This window comes from Crotalus tigris, unplaced genomic scaffold (genome assembly GCF_016545835.1).
Source record: "Crotalus tigris isolate CLP2741 ecotype Arizona unplaced genomic scaffold, ASM1654583v1 scf7180000018612.917631, whole genome shotgun sequence".
NCBI classification, from domain to species: domain Eukaryota; kingdom Metazoa; phylum Chordata; class Lepidosauria; order Squamata; family Viperidae; genus Crotalus; species Crotalus tigris.
The window spans coordinates 266219-287607 of NW_024097107.1; the positions used below are offsets into that span (position 1 = coordinate 266219).

The 21389-nt window shown below is 42.4% G+C and overlaps 1 protein-coding gene across 4 annotated transcripts in view; it reads left to right on the plus strand.

The window, feature by feature from the left end:
- Window positions 1-5526: 5526 nt before the first annotated feature.
- The window catches only part of MTMR14 (myotubularin related protein 14), a 109788-nt gene continuing 93925 nt past the window's right edge, over window positions 5527-21389 (plus strand). For 2 of the 4 annotated variants that reach the window (XM_039355155.1, XM_039355158.1), the window contains exons 1-3: window positions 5528-5845; window positions 6963-7111; window positions 19601-19709. In XM_039355155.1, the coding sequence (XP_039211089.1) occupies window positions 5585-5845; window positions 6963-7111; window positions 19601-19709 (519 nt within the window). In that variant the 5' untranslated portion in view covers window positions 5528-5584. Of the gene's footprint in view, window positions 5846-6962; window positions 7112-19600; window positions 19710-21389 lie in introns of all 4 variants that reach the window. The other 2 variants (XM_039355157.1, XM_039355156.1) reach the window with 2 other exon arrangements.

Below are 21389 nucleotides of genomic sequence, written 5' to 3' on the forward strand. Positions count from 1 at the left end.
CAGCAAAATTTCTTCCTTCTTCATCTTCCTCTGCCCCCTCCCCCTCCCCTCCTCCTCCTCCTCCTCCTCCTCCTCCTCCTCCTCTTCTTCTTCTTCTTCTTTGATTGCTGGAATTGGGTATGTCTAGTTTAATGAAGAGAAGGACGAGGGGGGACATGATAGCAGTGTTCCAATATCTCAGGGGCTGCCACAAAGAAGAGGGAGTCAAGCTATTCTCCAAACCGCCTGAAGGCAGGACGAGAAGCAACGGATGGAAACTAATCAAGGAGAGAAGCAACCTACAGCTAAGGAGAAACTTCCTGACAGTTAGAACAATTAACCAGTGGAACAACCTGCCTCCAAAAGCAGTGAATGCTCCAACACTGGAAGTTTTTAAGAAGAGACTGGACAGCCATTTGTCCGAAATGGTATAGGGTTTCCTGCCTGAGCAGGGGGTTGGACCAGATGACCTCCAAGGTCCCTTCCAACTTTCTTCTCCTTCTCCTTCTCCTTCTCCTCCTTCTCCTTCTCCTTCCTTCTTCTTCCTTCTTCTTCTTCTTCTTCTTCTTCTTCTTCTTCTTCTTCTTCTTCTTCTTCTTCTTCTTCTTCTTCTTCTTCTTCTTCTCCTCCTCCTCCTCCTCCTCCTCCTTCTCCTCCTCCTCCTCCTCCTCCTCCACCGCCTCCCCACAACAGCCCTGTGACGTGAGTTGGGCTGAGAGCGTGACTGGCTGAACATCTTCCAGCTGGCTTTTATGCCCAAGACAGACTAGAGCTCACAGTCTCTTAATGATTGGCCTAAAAGTCACCCAGTTAGCTTTCATGCCTAAGGCAGGAATAGAACTCACCATCTCCTCCTTGCAAGCCCAGGCTTGGAACAGAGGGTGGTCCTTGAACTTTTGTATTAGCTCCAGCAAGGCCCAATGCAAGAAATGCCCTAACTTTTTATTACTCCTTGCTGTACTGCTATTTAGGCTGAGACACTGTGTGTACAATTCTCATATGAAAAGGGTACTTCTCTATTCCATACAAGACAAGCTGGTGAAAGAGCTAACTCATCCCCAGCATATTAAGAATGGAGACACATTTGGTGCAGATTCTGCAACTAATCCTCAAACAATGCTTGAGAGATGGATCCCAGGGAATTTGGTGATCCCTAGAGCTGCAAACAAGACGGGTGAGAAAAAAGAGAATTCGGAAGCTGCTGAAAAATGCTAGAATACAAGCCAAAGAGCTCTCCTGTGTCCATCTTGTTTTCCTGAAGCAGGAAAAAAAAGGGATTGGGGCCCTGGTCACGGACAGGAAAGTATGCACTGTTAATAATGTGACCCTGGGTTCTGTGGCAGCTGGGTGTGCTTTTGTCACAAAGGAGGACATTGCAACATAACAGAGACAGTGGAGACTTTATTATTCGCTTACTGCATACAACTATTTACAACAAGCAGGAGCTTCTATGTACAAAGGCATCACTTTCTTTGAGCCTCTTTTTCAGGGCTATTCGCAAATAGCCCCCCCTCTGTTGCTAAACTACCATTTCTCCCCCCCCCCCCACACACACACACGTCCTCCGCCCGCCTTTCAATTTTTCACGGAGATAGAAAGGGAATGGGCTGTATTACTGCAGTGTGTGCTTAGCGTGTCTTGTCTTCCCGGATCTCGTCAGTCCACCCTCTGCATCGTGACTGCATGACTTGCCTCCCTCTGGGGGTTTCTGCCCAGCCATTCCTGGTCTGGGGCTTCCCCAAAGACTCCAAGCAAGTCTGCAATCAGCTGTCTCTCTCCTTCCCTGCCTCCCTCCAGCTAGAGGTGTAGTTCATCCTTCTGCCTGAGGTTTCATTTCTCTTCTGCCAAGGAGAAACACCAATTTCTTCATCCTCTTTACCCTTCTGGGGCCAGGAAATTGCAACTACACACACACACACACACTTTCTAGGTTGTTTCTCTCTAGTCAAAACATCTAGTAACAGAAGGTCTCCAACAGTTTTCTGCGACATTTGCTAAAATGTGGCAAGGGCTCTTTCCCCTTCACAGGCCAGCCCACGAGCAGCTCCCCCAGCAACTAAGACAGAGTTCCTTCTCCCCCCCCACCACCACCCAACACCTATATACAAGGCTTGACCAACAAGGATGCTGCCTACCTCTGCCCCACAATTGACCTGGTTATAATAATAATAATAAAGTTGAAAGGGACCTTGGAGGTCACCTAGTCCACCACCACCCCCCGCCCAGGCAGGAAACCCTATACCAGTGATGGTGAACCTTTTAGAGACCGAGTGCCCAAACTGCAACCCAAAGCCCACTTATGATTCGTCGGGTGCTGGGTGGGCATGGCCCATGGCTATTTGTGGCCCATTAGGTGGGCGTGGCTGCGGCTGGAACGCAGACTGGGTGGGATTAAAAAGTTAAACAATCAATTTGGGAGAATCCACCAGGAAAGTTTCCTGCGAAAATTGAATTGACTATTGATTGAACCTTTTTTTTTTGTTTAAACCCCGGAGGCCTCTGCAGGGTTGCTTAAAAACCCAGCTGAAGGCCTAGGACTGGGGTGACAGCGCGCGTGGAGAAGAGAGGGGAAAGTAGCCGGCCCTGCACCCGTGCCACAGGTTCGCCAGGGTATTATATCTATTTCAGACAAATTCCAACTCAGTCTCTTCTTTAAAACTTCCAGTGTTGGAGCATTCACAGCTTCTGGAGGCAGTTTGGGACTGATTAATTGTTCTGAGCAAGGGAAGTTTCTCCTTAGTTTAGGTTATTCTCTCTTTGGTTCTATTTCCATCCGTTTCCAACTGTCCTGCCTTTGGAGCTTTGGAGAACAGCCACCAGCCTCTTCTTTGTGGCAAGTTTTGGGAGAGTCCACAGGAAATATAAGGCCCTCGTCCTTATCCATTAAACTAGACATAGCCAATTCCAGCAACCGTCCCTTAGCACTCCAAGGCTACACCAGAGCTTCTTCGTCTCTTTTCCTTCTTACTGACTCATGCCTGCACCACAGCAGCCAAGCCAGGCCACTAAAACTCACAAGTCACACTGTCGTTTTCTTAGCAACTGTGTTTTACGCATTCATTGGTAACATTTTCAGCTGAAGAGCATCACGGCATTATCCAGGTCACTGAATATGATCTATGCTATGGGCATGCTGAGAGTGCCTCTCCCCTATTTCACAGTCTGCAGATAACGAGAGACACAGCACATTTCAATTTGCAGTGCAGTTGTATATCATTACCGCTTAGCATTTAGAGATCGCTTGAGGTAGATCATTCCAAGAGTTCTTGCAAGTGATGCTTTCTGGATGGTGCAGAGGATGGCAAAGAAAGAAGCTGGGCAGCTAACAGGGGTACCCTGGCATAACTGGTGATATTTGATCCAGGGACGTTCCAGCTTATAATGTAAGCTGCATCAGCCCTCCTGTGGAAGGGTAGCAGAGACTGTACAGAAACCCATTAGAAGAGAGCTGTTCACCAAGATGCTCCTTCAAGGAATGGAAAGACAACAAAGTGGTTCTTGCGCGCCATCTAGTGGTTACAATGCAAGCAGTCCAAATGGGATATTCATTAAGGTTTTGTTTCTAGCTAGTTTGCAGGTAGAGCCAGTTTGCTCCAGTAGTACTTAGAACACCAGGCTTCCATTCCCCACTGTGGGAAGTCAGCCCCCCAGAGAAGGAAGTATTAAAAGGGCAGAAAAAAATATATTTCCTCAAAGGATCTTAAAGAGACAGGAAGGCATGCCCAGTTTTCTTAATAGCCCCAGGTCCCCCTTCCCCAAGCAGAAACCAGCTCTATAGAGATGCAGATGTAAATCCAGGGAGCTAGGAGATTAAGGAGACAAAGACCTAAAATCTACATACCCCATCCAAACTCTACCAGTCATCAGCCCCAGCCCCAGGGAAGCAGGATATGACCTTTGGTCACAACAGGATTAACCCATCACCATCAGAATACCAGAAAAGCACACTCAGACTCAGGTCAAAGTTCATGCCACAGGAACAGGAAGCAACTCAAAACAAAAGGCTCCAGAGGGTATAAAAACCCACTTCCTACATGTGCTCGGCCCTTTTTTTCTTCTTTCCTGCCAGAGCCATCTTTCTGTCTGGTTCTTCTCTTCAATAAACTGCAACCTTCTTTCTAAAGCAGTCGCCATGTTGTTTATCCCCGGCTTGGACTGAACCAGGATGAAGACTTTTCCTTCCAACACCACCATCCAGTTAGAGCTGAAAAGCTTCTTGGATGCGAAGCGAAACGTCTTCAAAGAAAAACAAGAAAGTCCAGTTGCCTCAGGAAAAAGCATCTTTGGGATAACTGTGATCTGGATGACTGACAATCTCCATAGATAGACAACAACCAGGTTACAAACTCGGGAGATTGTGAGTTCTAGTGCCAGCCTTAAGCCTAATGCCAGCTGGATGAGGTGGGCCAGTCCCTCTCTCTCAATCTTAGGAAGGAGACAATGGCAAATGTTGCCAAGAAAACTACAAGGACTAGTCCAGGCAGTTGATAAGGAATTAAAAGTGACTTGAAGGCACACCCACAAAGTTAGCAATAGCAAAGTAAGCCAAGCTAATCTTCCAATAATTCATCTCTCCATTAATATAACACTGTTATTCTTCTATAATCTACTACCCGCTCATTATCAAACAGCCTTGGAATTGAGTGCCTCTGCTATCCTAGTCAGCAACTGAAGTTAACAAAATGAAGTAACAGTAACAGATGAAGAAATGGCCCTGAAGGATGCAGAGCCATTTATGACTTTCCACATGTCACTGAATTTCACCTCTCAGTATTTTGCACTATTAGCCACACAGACTCTGAACCTGTTGAGAGATGTTAGGATGGTGACATCTCAAGAGTTATAGCTTTCACCTCCCTGCATTAAAATAACCTGCATCAAATTCCCTTGCATCTCTTTTTTTAAAAACTCCTCTATTTGATTTCTCTCTGGCTGGGGATAGCATAACAAATCATGTTAGGTTAAGCTGCAATGGGGCAACTAAGATTAGGCATCGGGTCATTATAGAAACTCAGCTTTCAGGATAATATGGTGTGTAGGCTAGCTAGGCCATAACATCAGCCCTTCTCAACCTTGGTGGTTTTAAAGTGTCTGTCCCAACAGTGCTTTTTCAAGAGGCAACTGGACCTTCTTGTTTTTCTTTGAACACATTTTGTTTCTCTGGATGACTGAGAATCTCCATAGACCAGGGGTCTTCAAACTTGGCCCTTTTATGACCTGTGGACTTCAACTCCCAGAATTCCTCAGCTTGTGGACTTCAACTCCCAGAATTCCTCAGCCAGGCATGCTGGCTGAGGAATTCTGGGAGTTGAAGTCCACAAGTCATAGAAGGGCCAAGTTTGAAGACTCCTGCCATAGACATTTAAGGTGTGTGGATATCCCAGAATTCCGCAGCCAGAAATAGGGTCTTAGGCTCTGCTACAACACAGTTCCAGTCTAACCCCACCCTCACATTTCTGGAGGATTCCAAACTTCCAGCCACGCCCACCAGGGACCCAGCCACGCCTTCCCCTGTCATCTGTAAAGGGGTGGCGGTGGCGGCGACGGGAGGGCGCTTTAGTTTTCCTTCCACGCGGGCTCGCGGGGAAGATTCTGTCGCCTTCTAATGGCGTCATCGTCGCCTGTCCGGAAGCGGAAGGAGCTTGGGGATGGCGAAGGCGCTGGGGCAGAGAGTCCGGGGTTCGGGACCGTGACTGCGGAGGTGCGGATGGCCAGTGCCCGGAGCGGCTCCGCCTGTCTGCAGGCCACTGGCTCCGGGGAGCGCGCCTTGGGCGAGCTGCTGCTGGAGTTTTCGAGGGCGCAGTACCGGGCCCGGGAAAGCGGGGGAGCAACAAGCGGCAGCGCGGGGAGCAGCGGCAGTAATAAGGTGAGGGAAGAAAGAAGCGTCCCGCCTGCGTGGGGAGCAGCCGGCTAGGCTTTCACGGGACTGCTCCGTGGCACCAGCCTTCCCAGCATGGCCATGCATTGGCCCCTTAAGACGGAGACGGGGGAGGCTCCGGGTGCCGCCAATCCTGCATACAGACCCAACCTGGGAAGCTTCTTGAGCGGGACTTTCAAAACTGCCCTACAGAGAAGGGTGTGTTGCTTTTCCGCAGCTGGGAACTTGGAACAATAAAGCAGCCTTAAGGACAAAGAAATAGATCAACCGATTTAAGTTTGAGCATTTAAGCAGGGTTTGCATAGTAGTGTGGTCTGCATGTTGCATACCTATTAAAGAAGCGGTGCCTCATTATTTGTTGATATTTTTTTTATTACGTTCACATCCCTGATAGAAAGGTTCTCTTTTGTTCTGGTGTTCTTGTTTTCAAGGGAGTGTTTGCCTCAAATTCATGTTTCTTTTTTTTTTTTTTTTTTGACGCTTCCTGAAAAAATTAGAGAACTGAAAAGCAGCTGGGGGATTTTTGTTGTTGTATGAAGTCATGGACATTGTTTCCTAATTTGCTATTCAGTGCAGACATCCTAACTATTCAGTGGAGACATCCTAACTCTGTAGATTCCAGCTTCATCTCATGAACCCTGATATTTGTGGGGAAATTATTCTAGTATTTGTGTAATGAACATTTCTATTTAAAGGTTTCTTTGCCAACTACCAATAAATTTTAGTCTTTTGAATGATAAGCATTTCAAATGAATGATACTCCATGAATAAATATGGCTACTACCTTACAAATCCATGGGATAATGCTTTATTTTTTTGTATTTTAATATTAAATATTGGTGTTTAGTTGCATCCCTTTTTGGGTTGTTAAGCATCTAAAATTAAGGCTATTGCACTTGAATGTATAAGACAGGGGTGTCAAACTGCCGGCCTACAGGCCGGATGCATCATAGCAAAACTGTGCCCACCCCATTGCCAGCAATGGAAAAAAAGTTGCGACACGTCATGACACGTCACGTGATGTTGCAAGTTTGACACCCCTGTTATAAGTACTTTTATGAGGCGTGCAGCATTGCATTTGTAATAACTGTTTTTACCCATACAGGTAGAGCACATTGAAAAATGTTGCCTTGAATTGTTCAGCAGGGATTATTGCTACAGCCTGATCCACAATGTGAATGGTGACATCTGCAGTCATTACCCACGTCTGATTGTCATTTTGGAATATGAGAGCAGTGACCGAGAAAGACACACGTAAGTTGTGAATGTCCTAGGAAGACTCTGTATCTCATATCTAAAATATTTTTGTGGAAAATGTACTTGCCAATCACCAAGTAGAAATAAATATGTGGACATAAATCTGATCAGTGTTAAGAGTTGTATTGATTGACTGTGGTCAAGATTATTTTGTGCTGTTAATATTCTTATTATGAGGGTGCTTCCCTCAATTCAGGTTCACAAACTTCTGGGGAAACTTTCTATACAGCAATTCTACTTCTTCCTGTGATTAGAATCCCTTTAATTTGGTGACTAAATAGTTCAGTGTTGGATAACAGAGTAAACGGAGAATGTTCATACAGCACTGATGAAGAGGCTGGTGTATTAGAACCAATCCTGATTCTAGTAGGACTAATTTTTATTAAATGGCTAAACAGAATTAATATTAAAGAGTTACTTTGCAGATAACTAACATTCTACATAGTAATGCTGTTTTCCTATTGGAAACTACAAATCTTGAATCACGTGAAATAAATACCGTATATGCCGCCGTATTAGGCGACCCGGCGTATAAGACGACCCCCGTCTTTATAGCCGGGCCGCATTCCTAGAACGTCGTCTTATACGCCGGAAACTACCAGTATTTCCGGCGTATAAGACGACTCGGCGTATAAGACGACCTCCGTCTTTGGCGCCGATTTCAGCGCTCGCGGAAGTCGTCTTATACGCCGGCATTTACCTTGTCAGAAATACCAGTGAATATATATAAATGTTAGACCAGTGGTTCTCAACCTGTGGGTCGGGACCCCATTTGGGGTCGAACAATCATTTCACGGGGGTCGCCAAACAACGCAGTCCGTCATTTTTTCCCCCTTTTCCTTAGCTGTGCTACTCCCTTTTATTCTATTGGCTTTTGAATAGAGTCTAATTCTATTGGCTTTCAAAAGCCAATAGGAATTGTCCAGGCTGTCTCTGCCCTGCTGAGCCCGCCAAAAGTCCCATTCTGCAAACGGTGCTGCACCAGTTGAGTAGTCCTCAACTTACGACCGGTTGAGTAGTCCTCGACTTACGACCGGTTGGGGGGGGGTCGCAGCATTAAAAAGGCTGAGAACCACTGTGTTAGACTATCTCAGAAAGCATTGGATAATCCCATACAAATAGACTTTATAAATCTTACTAGCAGTGTTCGTGCAAACTTTTATGCATTAAAAGGAATGCATTTTTGTTTAATCATCAATAGGTTTTTGTGTGGCTGATTACATTCATGTTGGGTATGATATTTGACATTAATCTCTTTAAACGCAATAGTGGGCACTGAAGTGTCATAGTGAGTATGGGACTTCTGTTTCATTGCTATAGGCGACCAAGCAAGTTGTTTACAGCTCTAATTCAGGCTCTTCCATGCATAGGTCACAAGTCATAAAGTGCATGACATTTCATATGATAGCGACAGCTATGTACAAAATCTGTTAGGTGATTTATGTCCAGAGCTGAGTGCTAGAAAAAGGCCTGATTCTATTCCACCCAGCTTTCCTTTCTGATAACTTCACTCTACTCTGAAATTTATCAGCTTGGTGTATACTTAATTTTTCTTTGTGAAATTAATTTCTATACAGAAATGCTCATATATGAGGTGACAGTAGGATTATCTCTGGAAGCTTCTTTATATTTCTGTTTTGAACTGGACTGTATACTTAAGTACTATAATCCCACCAAATATCTTATACAGCCTGGATCTGTACGTTGATGAAATATTACTATAGGGTAAGTTGCTAATATGGATAATAATGGTAATAGATCAGGTTGATCACATGACTGACCTGATTTTACGATTTTTTTTTTGTGGTAATCGTTAATGTAGCCATCGTTATGCAAACATGACAGTTAAGTGAGCCCATTGTTTGCTATCACAGTTTTACCAAAAACAAGTAACTTCCGGGTTTCAGCAAAAATGTAAAATGCAGTCACCTAATCACAGGACAGCGCAAATAGCTTTAAATATGTCCATGTTGCATAGCATCCAAAGTGCAGACATGTGATTGTGGGGTTGGGGCTGACTGTCAGAGCTTCGGAGCAACGCCATAACTCCATTTTTGCAAGTAGGCCACAACTTTAAACAGTCACTAAGTCGAGGATTAGTGAATTCTTCTATTTATGGTTGAATATTAAGATGAGGGCAACATCACTGCCATGGATTTTGTTTATAGCCTCATACACTTTTCTTTCATATGTTCTACATGTAGTCTCTGTACTAAAAATATTCAATAACAGTTCATTCTGCAGTGACATTCTTCTCTATATTGCTTCATTCCTCTGGAGCTACAAATTTCTTTTTTAATCTTCTGTGAATAAAGGACCTACAGATTTTCCTTAAATGCAACGGTGCTTTATTGTACCTTTTTTTTTTAATATACCCATCTCGGCAGAGTATTTCTCTTATTGTATGTGAACGCTTTCTGTGCCTGAGTGACTTTTGATGCTATTTTTATGTGTCTTTAGTTTAGAGCCCAGAGAAGTAGTGACTTAAATAAGATGCCCAATTAGATGTATTTGATAAAGCAAGAGGTTCAGCAGTTGGTAATCCTTTGGCTAAAGAATTGGCTTTTCCAGATATTAGATCTCTGTTCTGCTCTTTTTCGGTAGCAATAAGAGGAAATTGAGACTAGAATTAAGCAATACAGTAAAATCAATATTGTTATTTTATGCTTGTGGAAAATGATGTCTCCTTCAAAGACAAGTTTACAACAATATACAAGGATATATTTCTTTTTTCTTTCATTTCTCTTTCTTTTGGGTTACATACTTTGCTGCCCTACCTCAGTTCTAACATCTAATCCTGAAGGAGAAGGTTAATGTATTGGGCTTTCTAGAACAAATCATAGGGAACATTTCTATAATTCCGCTTCAAAGCAACCCAGTGCCATGGTTTGCATTAAAGTAACTTACTTCATTCATGACTTTGGGTTTTGCCTAATCCCAGTGAGTAAACAAACAGTAATTAATTCCTAGCATCTGGAAACTGAGCTGAGTGGTAAGACTAGCCACAAACCAGAATTGATTCTCCAGCAATTCTGTTTGGTTTCTGGTTTGGTTACATCTCCCCCCGCTGTAGATAATTTAAGGTGACCTTTCCCCACTGCCATGTATTTGTTTTTTTAAAAAAAGGCTAACCAGCAAGCTGGTCACTCAACAGTACCCAAGACTTTAGTTGCAGTAGAAAGAAACAGGCAGATTGCTATCAGCAGTTATTTATATGCTTACCTCTTTTACCCCTAATTAGCATAAGCCAAAACTGGGTGTGTCACGAGAACTTACCCCTAGGTTAGGAATTTTGGGAGTTGAAGTCAACAAGTCATAAAAGAGCCAAGGTTGCCTACCCCTGCCCTGGCGGCTTGGCCCGTACATCGTACTGGAAAGATGCCCTTGAGTCAAGTTCCACTGATGGCTTCATCCAGCGACAGGTGAATTGTTATTGCCTTCTTTAATGTCCTAGTCTAAGATATCCAGACTGTCTTCCATCCAAATATTGAACAGGTTTGACCCTGTTTAGCTTTCCCGATCAACCCCGTATCCTTTTTTCCAAATTAGAATGGCTGGGCCTAGAGATGAGCTAGTGGACTGAGTATAAAGCAGACGTGTTCCCAGAGTAGTCATCTCCAGCTGTTTCTTCCTTCCTTCCCCCTGGCTGTTTGATATGAATTAATTGGGGTCATGGAAGAGGTTGGAGGAAGGTCTAGATAGCCCTCTATCCCATGCGCCGTGATTTCATTTGAGCTTTCAGGCTTCTAATGCACCCCCCTCCCTTCCCTAGTGCTTAGAAGATGAAAAACCCAAACAAATATTGGATACTAAGGTACTTATAAAAATTCCTAACTCTGGTTACCAAAGAATTGGGGTCCCTACTGGAATTAATATAATTGTGCGTTCTGCGATGATGAAAATAGATGGGGGTCAGGGGACTTTGTGTAGTGCCAGTTCTCAGCAATTGTGGTTGAAAAAATGCTGCGCACAGGAGGCTGGGGACAACATCAAACCTGGGTTTTTTTTTTAATTGAAAAAGTTTTATTAACAATTAACAAAAAATTTTAACCCCCAAACCCACCCCTACCCCCCCACTTCCCAGAGCCGAGTACAGGGTTATTACAAACATATTAAACAAAATCTAATTAACAAATTATACAGTAACCAAATTCATACTTAACCCTTAACTCCCTTTAAACTTTAACATCATAATATTATAAACAAATCCATTTTAAACCAATTATTATAAAGTACCATAATAACAATAAATAAACTAAATAATTTCCATTATAAAATGCTATTAATAATAATTATTATTTAAAATTTAGTCATAAAATAAGTGGAACTTTTTAGTTCCATATTTAATCTGAATATAATCTATCCATCTTCTCCATACAATAATATATCTTTCTTGTGTATGATCCTTTAAATCAGCGGTTTTCAACCTATGGGTCGCGACCCCATTTGGGGTCGATCGACCATTTTTCGGGGGTCGCCAAAGGCGGCGATCCGCCATTTTCTCCCCTCTGGGGGCGGCGCCGCGCATGGGGGGCGCCGTGCATGGGGGGGCGCCATGCATGGGGGGCGCCGCGCATGGGGGGCGCCGTCACACAAACGTTGAGAACCGCTGCTTTAAATAAGCAGAAATTTTTGCCATTTCTGCTAAACTAGAAACCTTAAGTGTCTAATCTTCTATAGTAGGCAACAAATCTTTCTTCCAATATTGACCTACCAATAACCTTGCTGCTGTTACTAAATTCAACATTAAAATAGTTTCTTTAACATCAAAATCCACAAAAATCCCTAGTAAAAATAGTTGAGGAGTAAACTTTATCTTCCTTTTAAAAATCTTTTGAATGTTCCACCAAATCATAATCCAAAAAGCTTTAATATTATTACAAGTCCACCAAATATGAAAATAAGTTGCGTCAGAACTACAGCATCTCCAACATTTAGGCTGTAAATTAGGATACATACAAGACAATTTTTTAGGATCCAAATACCACCTATAAAACATTTTGTAAAAATTTTCCCTTAAATTTTGAGCCTGTGTAAATTTAACATTTCTAATCCAAATTATCTCCCATAAATCCAATGGGATTGGTTCCTGGATATTCTGAGCCAATTTAACCATACAATCTTTAACCAAATCCATTTCCAAGTCCAATTCTATTAACACATTATAAATTCTTTTTATGTGGGCCTGATTCTGATCTTTAATCTGAATTACCAAATTTTCATCTCCTAATGTTATTCCAACTTTCTTATCTAAAGTCCACCTATCCACTATTTGTAAATACTGAAACCATGACTGTAAAATATTTTCTTGCCTTAATACATCTAAAGATTTTAATTGCCAGTCAGTACCTGACCAAATAAGTAATTCTTTATACAAATTTTTTTCAAAATGCATCCCCTTAGAAATCCCTTCAGTTGCATGTCCAGGAATCCCCCAAATAGGTATTTTGTAATTTAACCTGTAATAATACTTCTTCCAGACTCGAAGTAAGGCATTTCTTAAAATATGCGATTTAAAAGCCTGATCTACTTTCTTATTGAAAATTAAATATGCATGCCAACCATATAATAAATCCCACCCTTCAAGAGAAAGAATATTTTTGTTTGTTAAATTAAGCCAATCGCTTATCAAAGTTAATGTGGCTGCATCATAATACAAACCAGGGGGTTTAAGTGGCCAATTGACCTCCTCCAAAAGACACAGCAAGATTATACCTGATTAATGGAAACATCATCATCATGTTGGAAGGGACCTTGGAGGTCATCTAGTCCAACCCCCTGCTCAGGCAGGAAACAAATGGCTGCCAGTCTCTTCTTAAAAACTTCCTGTGTTGGAGGCAGGTTGTTCCACTGGTTAATTGTTCTAACTATCTGGAAATTTCTCCTTAGTTCTAGGTTGTTTCTCTCCTTGATTAGTTTCCATCCATTGCTTCTTGTCCTGCCTTCAGGTGCTTTGGAGAATAGCGTGACTCCCTCTTCTCTGTGGCAGCCCCTGAGATATTGGAACACTGCTATCATGTCCCCTCTTGTCCTTCTCTTCGTTAAACTAGACATACCCAATTCCAGCAACCGTTCCTTATATGTTTTAGCCTCCAGTCCCCTAATCATCTTTGTTGGTCTTCTCTGCACTCTTTCTAGAGTCTCAATATCTTTTTTACATCTTGGTGACCAAAACTGGATGCAATATTCCAAGTGTGGCCTTACCAAGGCATTGTAAAGTGGTATTAATACTTCATGTGATCTTGATTCTATCCAACTTCAAACACTTTTTTTTTTAGATCTAACAATTCTAGACATATTTCTAGTTACTCAAAATAGTTTAGCTTTAAAACTTATTTAGGTTGCTTTCTGTGTGAGGTGGGTAGTTTCAACATTTGATATATAAAATAAAAATGTAAGTAAGATGGTTTTGTTTGACTGAAACCATTCCGGCATTTGGTGTTTATTTGTTTTCTGTTTAGCATGATTTTTAACCTTTGTGACTTCAATGATTTTTTTTTTAAATTGGCAACCTATTCATATTCAGCCTGCCAGTCATTAAAATTTGAGAACATTTAAATGATTGCGGCTTTGATTCTGGTTTATGCCTGCTAAGATCAGTCTTCTTTCCTGCCACAAATTCCCAGGGCAAAATGCACCTTTGTAACAAAATCTGAGGATATTGCTCAGCCATATGGGAAGATTTGTATTATTTATTGTAAACCACATTTAGCTTTAGAATAAATAAGAAAGGAATGTATATACATTCAACATACGAATAGGTTTCTTGGGGGAAAAAAAAGCTTCATAGCCTTTCTGCTCATTATAATCATAAGAACGAATATATTTTCGTCTTGCAAGATGTTCCTGGTGTGATTGGAAAGAACAGAAACAGAATATTGAGTCATGTTACGGATGATGGAGAACTGTAATTGGTTCCACCTTCATAATCGGTTTGAAGATTAGGAGAGGACAATGCTACTTTTTATGCCTGGCCCCTAAATATGCTTTGCTTTCTCTGGCAGTTTCCCTGAAGTGAAAGAATGTTTTCAGAAGCACGTTTTATGTGTTTTATAGTGCATGGTGATGGCATATACCAGGGTTAGGCAACCTTGGCTCTTTTATGACTTGTGGACTTCAACTCCCAGAATTCCTGAGCCAGCCATGCTGAGGGGAAAGGGAGAGATTTCCAAACTGAGCCATGCTGGCTCAGGAATTCTGGGAGTTGAAGTCCACGAGTCATAAAAGAGCCAAGGTTGCCTACCCCTGGCACATACTGTATAGTTTGACCTTCTGCAGGGAATGGGATACAAATAATCCTTGACTTACAACAAACCAACCTTGTTCTGAAGTCCTGTTTGAAATAGACAAGAGGAAGCCGGCTGTTATGGCCGCTCAAGAGATGCTTATTGGCAGAAGCGAAGTGCTGTTTCAGCAGTTTGGTTCTTCGTCAGCTGAACAACAAACCAGGAAAGTGGAAAGATTCTTATGTGATTTTGTGACTTTGAAGTTCTGAGATTTGTGCAATGTGGGCTTTGTGTTCTTAAGGAGTGTTTGGCAATTTCTATTGAGGGGTTACTGGTTCTAATTCTATTGCTCTGCTATTGTTAGCTATAAGTTTTGCTGCAAGAGATTTTGAAGTATTTTAGTCCTGAATGGATTTTGCCTGTAGCATTCGTTTACTTATGAATGCAGCTATTTGGGGAGGCTGCCTTAGCCTGCAGCCAGTACTTGCTACATTTTTCCCCCTTAAGTGCTGGCTCTTTAACTTTCCTTTCTAGCCAGTAGCTAATTCTTAAAGGGGAATGTGCCTTTTTAAGCTAGTTCCCTCAGCCGGCTTGTCTTTTCAGCCTCTGGAGGCTTTGATAACCATGTGGAAGAGGGAAAATATGCGGGGAGGTTCAAATTCTTCCTTCAGAAGGAAGGAGATGGGAAAGAGAAAGAAGGAGGCAGGGAGGGAAACAGGGAGGGAAACAGGAAGGAAGAGAGGAGGGAGGGAGATTGGAATGAAAGGGAGGGAAGGTCTGAAGGAAGTCCCGCCTTAGCACTTGGCCACCAGCAGCCCTGCCATTGACTTTGCTTGTCAAAAGGTTGCAAAAGGGGATCACGTGACCCTGGGACACTGTGACCATCATAAATATGAATCAGTTGCCAAGCATCCAAATATAAATCACATGACTCTGGGGATGATGCAACAGTCATAAGTGTGAAAAATGGTCATAAGTCACTACAGTGCCATGCTGGCTCGGGGATTCTGGGAGTTGAAATCCACAAGTCATAAAGGGACTGTCGTTCCCCACATCTGTCTTAAAGGAATAAAATACTTTCCTCTGCCAGGATTAGTAATGCAGAGGTTTAGTTTTGTTTAGTCAGGCCTGTCTTCCTCTGCCATTATATACTCAACTATTATACATGCATTTTATGGGAGAGGAAGAAGATTGTAGCTAACCATTTCAATAAAACTGGCAACAAAATGGCATGGATTGGCTCCCAATCAGTGGGAGCCGAGCTGGACTCAAAGGCGCATTTACTTTTTTTGCATTCTGAGGGAATATGTAATTTTTTTTTAATTTGAGGAACTCAGCTGCATAGAATAGAACCAGTATTATTTTTCTGGACAGTATCTCAAAGCAGATCATTTGCCCCCAGCAGTTTGGGTAGCAAACTATGGAGTAAGAGGACTGGACAGAATGAAAGATAAGAGAGAAGACAAGAAATAGATGGCCAGTTGACCAGGATCTAATATGAACCACCGGAGCTAGACACACTGTTGGTGGTTAAAGATTCTTTTCAAACTTTCTGGGAAGACAGTACAGGGCAGTATCCTGTATTGACCAATGTTTTTGACACTACAAAGTGTACAAGAAATCAAATAGCAACAACAATAGCATTTTAGGCTTATATACCCCCCCCCCATAGCGCTTTATAGCATTCTCTAGATCAGGGGTGTCAAACTGCCGGCCCGCGGGCCGGATGTGTCACACAGAAGCCAGCAATGGCAAAACAGTCCCGATACATCGTGCGACGTCATATGACGTTGCAAGTTTGACATGTCTACTCTAGGTGATTTACAATGTAAGTATTATTTGCATGTTGCCCTCAACAATCTGGGTCCTCATTTTACTGACCATAAAAGGATGGAAGGCTCAGTTAATCTTGAGCTCATCGGGATCAAACTCCAGGCTGTGGGAAGGGTTTACCTGCAATACTGCATTTTAGCCACCAGGGCTCCAGGGTTTTCAAATGGGAAACAGGCCGGCTGTTTTGAATGTGTTCGGCACAAAGCTAGAAATTTTTCCCTTTTTCACCCATGCCCCTTGGCTCAGCATTTCACAGAAAGGGGAAATGCTTCTTTTCCAGGCTCAATGGCTGAATGGGGCAGTGAGCAGATTTACAGTAGTGGCCAAACTTGTGGAAACCTTTTGGGGAAAGTGCATTTTTGAGGTTTGATGGCTAATAAGACCACTTTTGGGGGGGAGTAGTACCATAAAATTATATATCAATGGAAAAATAATTTAATCAAGAATGTAACGCAAAAAAGTTTGTTGAGTTATCTGTACTGTATTCTACGAAAGGTTATAGCCAAATAACCAGAAAAAGGAAGCACAACTTGCTTAGGTTGATCTCAGGTAGCTTTCCTTCATCTGATTGTAGCCAATGAGCATGAGTGCTTAGAGAGCCAATCAGGCGTCATCTTGTTTTGGCAATGAGCCAATCAGATCACAGTAGGATTCCGTGATTGATGTCATGCATTGAAGCTGAGAGGAGGACATTTGTCAGGGTTTTATGTGATCGCTAGCAAGTTGGTTGGGGTTTATTGTGTTCTTTCATTTAGTGAGCTTGTAAAACGTAATAAAATTAAAGCAATGGTGCAAAGAGTTGACTGGTTACCCAGAAAGCGATGTAAAACAGTATTATTAAGTGAAGAAGGCTACAGTTATAAAGAAATTAGTAGAAAAATTGGTGGAAACTTAACCAAAGGTGGCATTTCTACTGTATGCTTTTCCCAAAAGATTTCCACAATTTTGGCCACTACTGTAGGTGGATTTTCTAATCCTGTTCCTGAAATACGTTTGAAGTGAGCAGGTGTTGACTGACACCAGTCCAGAATGCCTTGCCATTCTTTCTGATCCTCTTTCTGGCTCTTCTGGTATGTCTTTCCATCCAGCCACCTGCTTCATGGCTCTTCCTGATGCTGTGGATTCTAATCCACAGAAGCTTGTGCTTGCTGTGTCTCTTAGCTTTTATGATTTCCTTTCATTAACTTTTTTTCCTGGGAGAGAACAGCCTTCTTCTCCTTTAATTCATTTTGTTTCTTTTATAGTTTTGTAATTAAGTATGATACTAGTATGTTCAAATCGTTATATAAGGTACGGGCTTGCTTCAAACTTGACATGTTAAAAACAGAGAGAAGATAGCTGCATAACTAGTATACTTCTCTTTGCAGCCTATTGTTCTGCTTGCTTGCTTGATTGATTTTAGATTTCCATTCCAATTTTTTTTTTTCTGCAGCTTCAGGGCAGGATGCGTAGCGTTCCATTTTCCTACTTTCCTCCCCATAACAACAAGCCTGTGAGGTAGGCTGGACTAAGGCAAAATGACTGACCCAAATCGTAGCAACATGTAGCATATAAATAATCACCCAGCAAGCTGTCATAGTCGATCTGAACTTCGCTTTCACTCCAATATCTTATCTAAAATAGAAAAAAAAAAGGTTGAATGTGCTTTTAATGTGTTGCTGGCTGTCCAAAGTCACATCCCTAAAATGAGTGGCCATATAAATTGTTTCAATAAATTGAATAAAATATAAAAATATTTATTTCCCTTGACTAAGAATAAATGAATGAATACATTCTTATTATGAGCCCTGGGCAATCAATTAGTTCTTCGGTCTTTTCTAATAGTTGCACAGATTTCTGCTTCTGTGTAGTAGTCAGTAGAAGAAAACGTTCATTTCAGCCAGTCATGCAAGCCAATTTCAAAGACAAAGGGTTGAATTCAAAATTCCAATGAAGGTAAATACCCTGGATCAAGTTCCCCACCCAGGTATGTGCTTGGGAGAATTGAAAATACTTTAGGATCTGATCTGGAGGCTACAAAAAAGAGACAGAGGAAAAGGGAAATTTTAGTTTCTGAGCAATAATTTTGAGGAGAATTTCCAGTTTTCCTAGTTAGGCATGCACCCTCTTAAACATGCAAAGGGTAATCATTTAAAAGCTGATCAGTGTATACTGTACCACTCTGTGGCAGTGATAGACTCATGTGATGTTGTGCTTTTTTATTTTACTATAGAAGAGAAGAACAACTGCTAATTTCCTAATCACCAGCTGGAAAGAGTTGAGTTGCATTTCCCTTACTGTATGGGCAGAAGGTCTTCTGCAGATAAATATCATTACAAAGATTTCTTTTCAAGAATAGTTCTGAAACCATAGCTAACCTTTCAGAGGTCACGACAGCAGAGCATTTTTCACGGGCACCAATGTCTATATATTCTTTTGTCTTGGCATTTGAAACACGTTTTCAGGGTTATTTCTGAAACGTGGAAAGGGAACTGACACCAGATAACTCATTCCTACATCATGTTTCCTTAATTAAACTTCCACGGTGCAGATACAAATGTTTTCTTCAAATTCAGCCTTTGGGGTGCCCAGTCCTTTGTGTAGGGCAGGGGTGTCAACTTCGCAACGTCACGTGACATGTCGCCACGTATCGCAACTTTTTTTGCCATTGCCAGCAATGGGGTGGGCACGATTTCGCTATGATGCATCCGGCCTGCGGGCCAGCAGTTTGACACCCCTGGTGTAGGGGGGAAAAAATTGTGATTTAAAAGCCAGCATGGTATATAGTTTAAAAGTGGTGGATTTGGGAGCCCTGATGCCTTGTCCTGCTCAGCTGTGAACATTCAGCTTCCTCTGTTGAACCTGCTGAGCAGAATTATTTATGTCATTTTCTACTTTTATCCTGCCCTTTTGTGGAAGTGTAAAAGCAACATACTCGTATTGCCAAAACTCCAAAAAATCTCTGATTTTTGTAATGTGGTTTGCCGTTCCAAAAATAGGCCTGTTAAAAGAAAGCCTGTGTTTCCAGAAGAATGTATACATACATTTTCAGTTTAAAAAGAAAATAAAAATAAAGCTAATCCTGAATGGATTTAAAGTGGGGGGAAAAATGAAAAATATTCATGTGAAACCAGACTTTAAAACATCGTCTTTCCCTTTTGAGACCAGAATGTGCTAAGCTTATGTAACGCAGCCTTCGCTTCATATGGGGTGCCTCCTTATGGCCACAAAGTTTGCAAAAGCAGGAGATTTGTTTCGCAAAGCTCATCCTTCTTTCCCTTCTCTCAAACTACTGGCCTCAAAAGGGACAAACCGAAGCAGCCAAGCTATTGAAGGCTGATGCCAGATGCCCGGGTAGGAATTGGCCTGCCTCCAGATGATGCTCCCCCCCTCCCCCAATCGAAAGGATGCCTGTACAAATAATTATGAATTGCTTTGCTACCCACAGGTTTGAAAGCACCGTCCAGATTGGCAAGCTGCAAGACCTGATCCACCGCAGTAAAATGGCCCGATGTAGAGGCCGGTTTGTCTGCCCCGTTATCCTCTACAAGGGAAAGGTAAAGCTGTGCGTATCCTGTACACCAGAGGTCCCCAACCTTTTGGGCACCAGGGACCGGTTACGTGGAGAGAGGTTTTTCCGCCGACCGGAGGGGGCGTGGTTTTGTGTGTTGCCTGCATCCTGGGGCTTTGCTTGTTTGTGTGGACTGGTTGCTGGCATGCCACGGCCCGGTATCGGTCCACGGCCCCAGGGGTTGGGGACCCCTGCTTACACCTTTCATAGATTGCTTCTGTCCTTGGGGAAATGGATCATGGTAGCCTTTGCTAGACTAAACACTAGGAGGCCTGAAAATTAGCCAGGATCTTCTGTGTGTGAGTCTCCTGCTTCTTCTTCTCACCATCTGAAGCTGCTGTCAGAGAGGCAGCAGAGGAAATGGGGCCTTCTCTCACCTGCAGCTTGTCACAGTTTTATGGTGGAACACTTGGCGGGGTTTTATTGGGGATGGATGGGTCAGGATGTTTTGTTTTTTTTGAGAAGACCTACATCAGATGGCTCAGACTTTTTCCTTACCTGTTAACATTTGCTGCCTTTACTGAATAGCCGATTCTCTCTCTCTCTCTTTTTTTTCTCTCTTTTCTTTGGATGTTTGTCAAGCAGCCTTTAATATTTATTTATAATTTCCTTAATTAACCTCAGCTCATTCTGAGCTTGGACCTTGCTGGCACTCTCTCTGCAGTTTCTGGGCTTCTGCTCTATACTCTCCCTTTGTGACCTGGCCTTTTTCCCATTTCTCCTGCATGTATCTCCTTTTCTGTTCTCAGATTTTAAATAAGCTTTTTATGTAGCCACACTGGAGGTTTTTTTCTCCCCTGTGGTGTTCCATTTTGTGTCTTGCTAGAATTGTGTACTTACTTGTGCACTTATAGCAGTGGTTCTCAACCTTTCTAATGCCGCGACCCCATAATACAGTTCCCCATGTTGTGGTGACCCCCAACCACTTATACATCACCGGGTGCCAGGGGCATGGCCAAAGAAAAGGGGGGAAAAATGGCGGACAGCCTTGTTTGGCGACCCCCATGAAATGGTCGTTCGACCCCAAATGGGGTCCCGACCCACAGGTTGAGAACCACTGACTTATAGTGAAGGTAGTCCTCGACTTACGTACGCTATTGGGATCAGAAATATGGTTATAAGCTGTTATGGTTGTAAGTCGAGGCACCCACAAGCGGTCCCGTGACCACGAGGGAGCAGTGCAATGTGACAATTTAAAATGGCCAAGGTTGTAAATATAAACCGAGACAACACGCTGCTTACCAAATATTAATGGTGATTTATGTTAAAAAAATAAATAAAATATATTAAATGGCCAAGGGGTGCTTTTATAGGCAGTAAAGTACCATTTATGCGGCTGTCGTAAATGTGAACAATCCTTAAGCGACTGATCATAAGTTGAGGATTACCTATATCAGGGGTCTTCAAACTTGGCCCTTTTATGACTTGTGGACTTCAACTCCCAGAATTCCTCGGCCAGGCATGCACACTGGCTGAGGAATTCTGGGAGTTGAAGTCCACAAGTCATAAAAGGGCCAAATTTGAAGACCCCTATTATAGAGTAAGGAAGATGATCTTAATGGAAATATGCAGGAACTACTACCTAGGCAAAATAGCCCGAAATATTTTTTAAATCCAGAAGATCAGAATATTCAGAAGTGATTCACAAGTCATGAAAGGGCCAAGT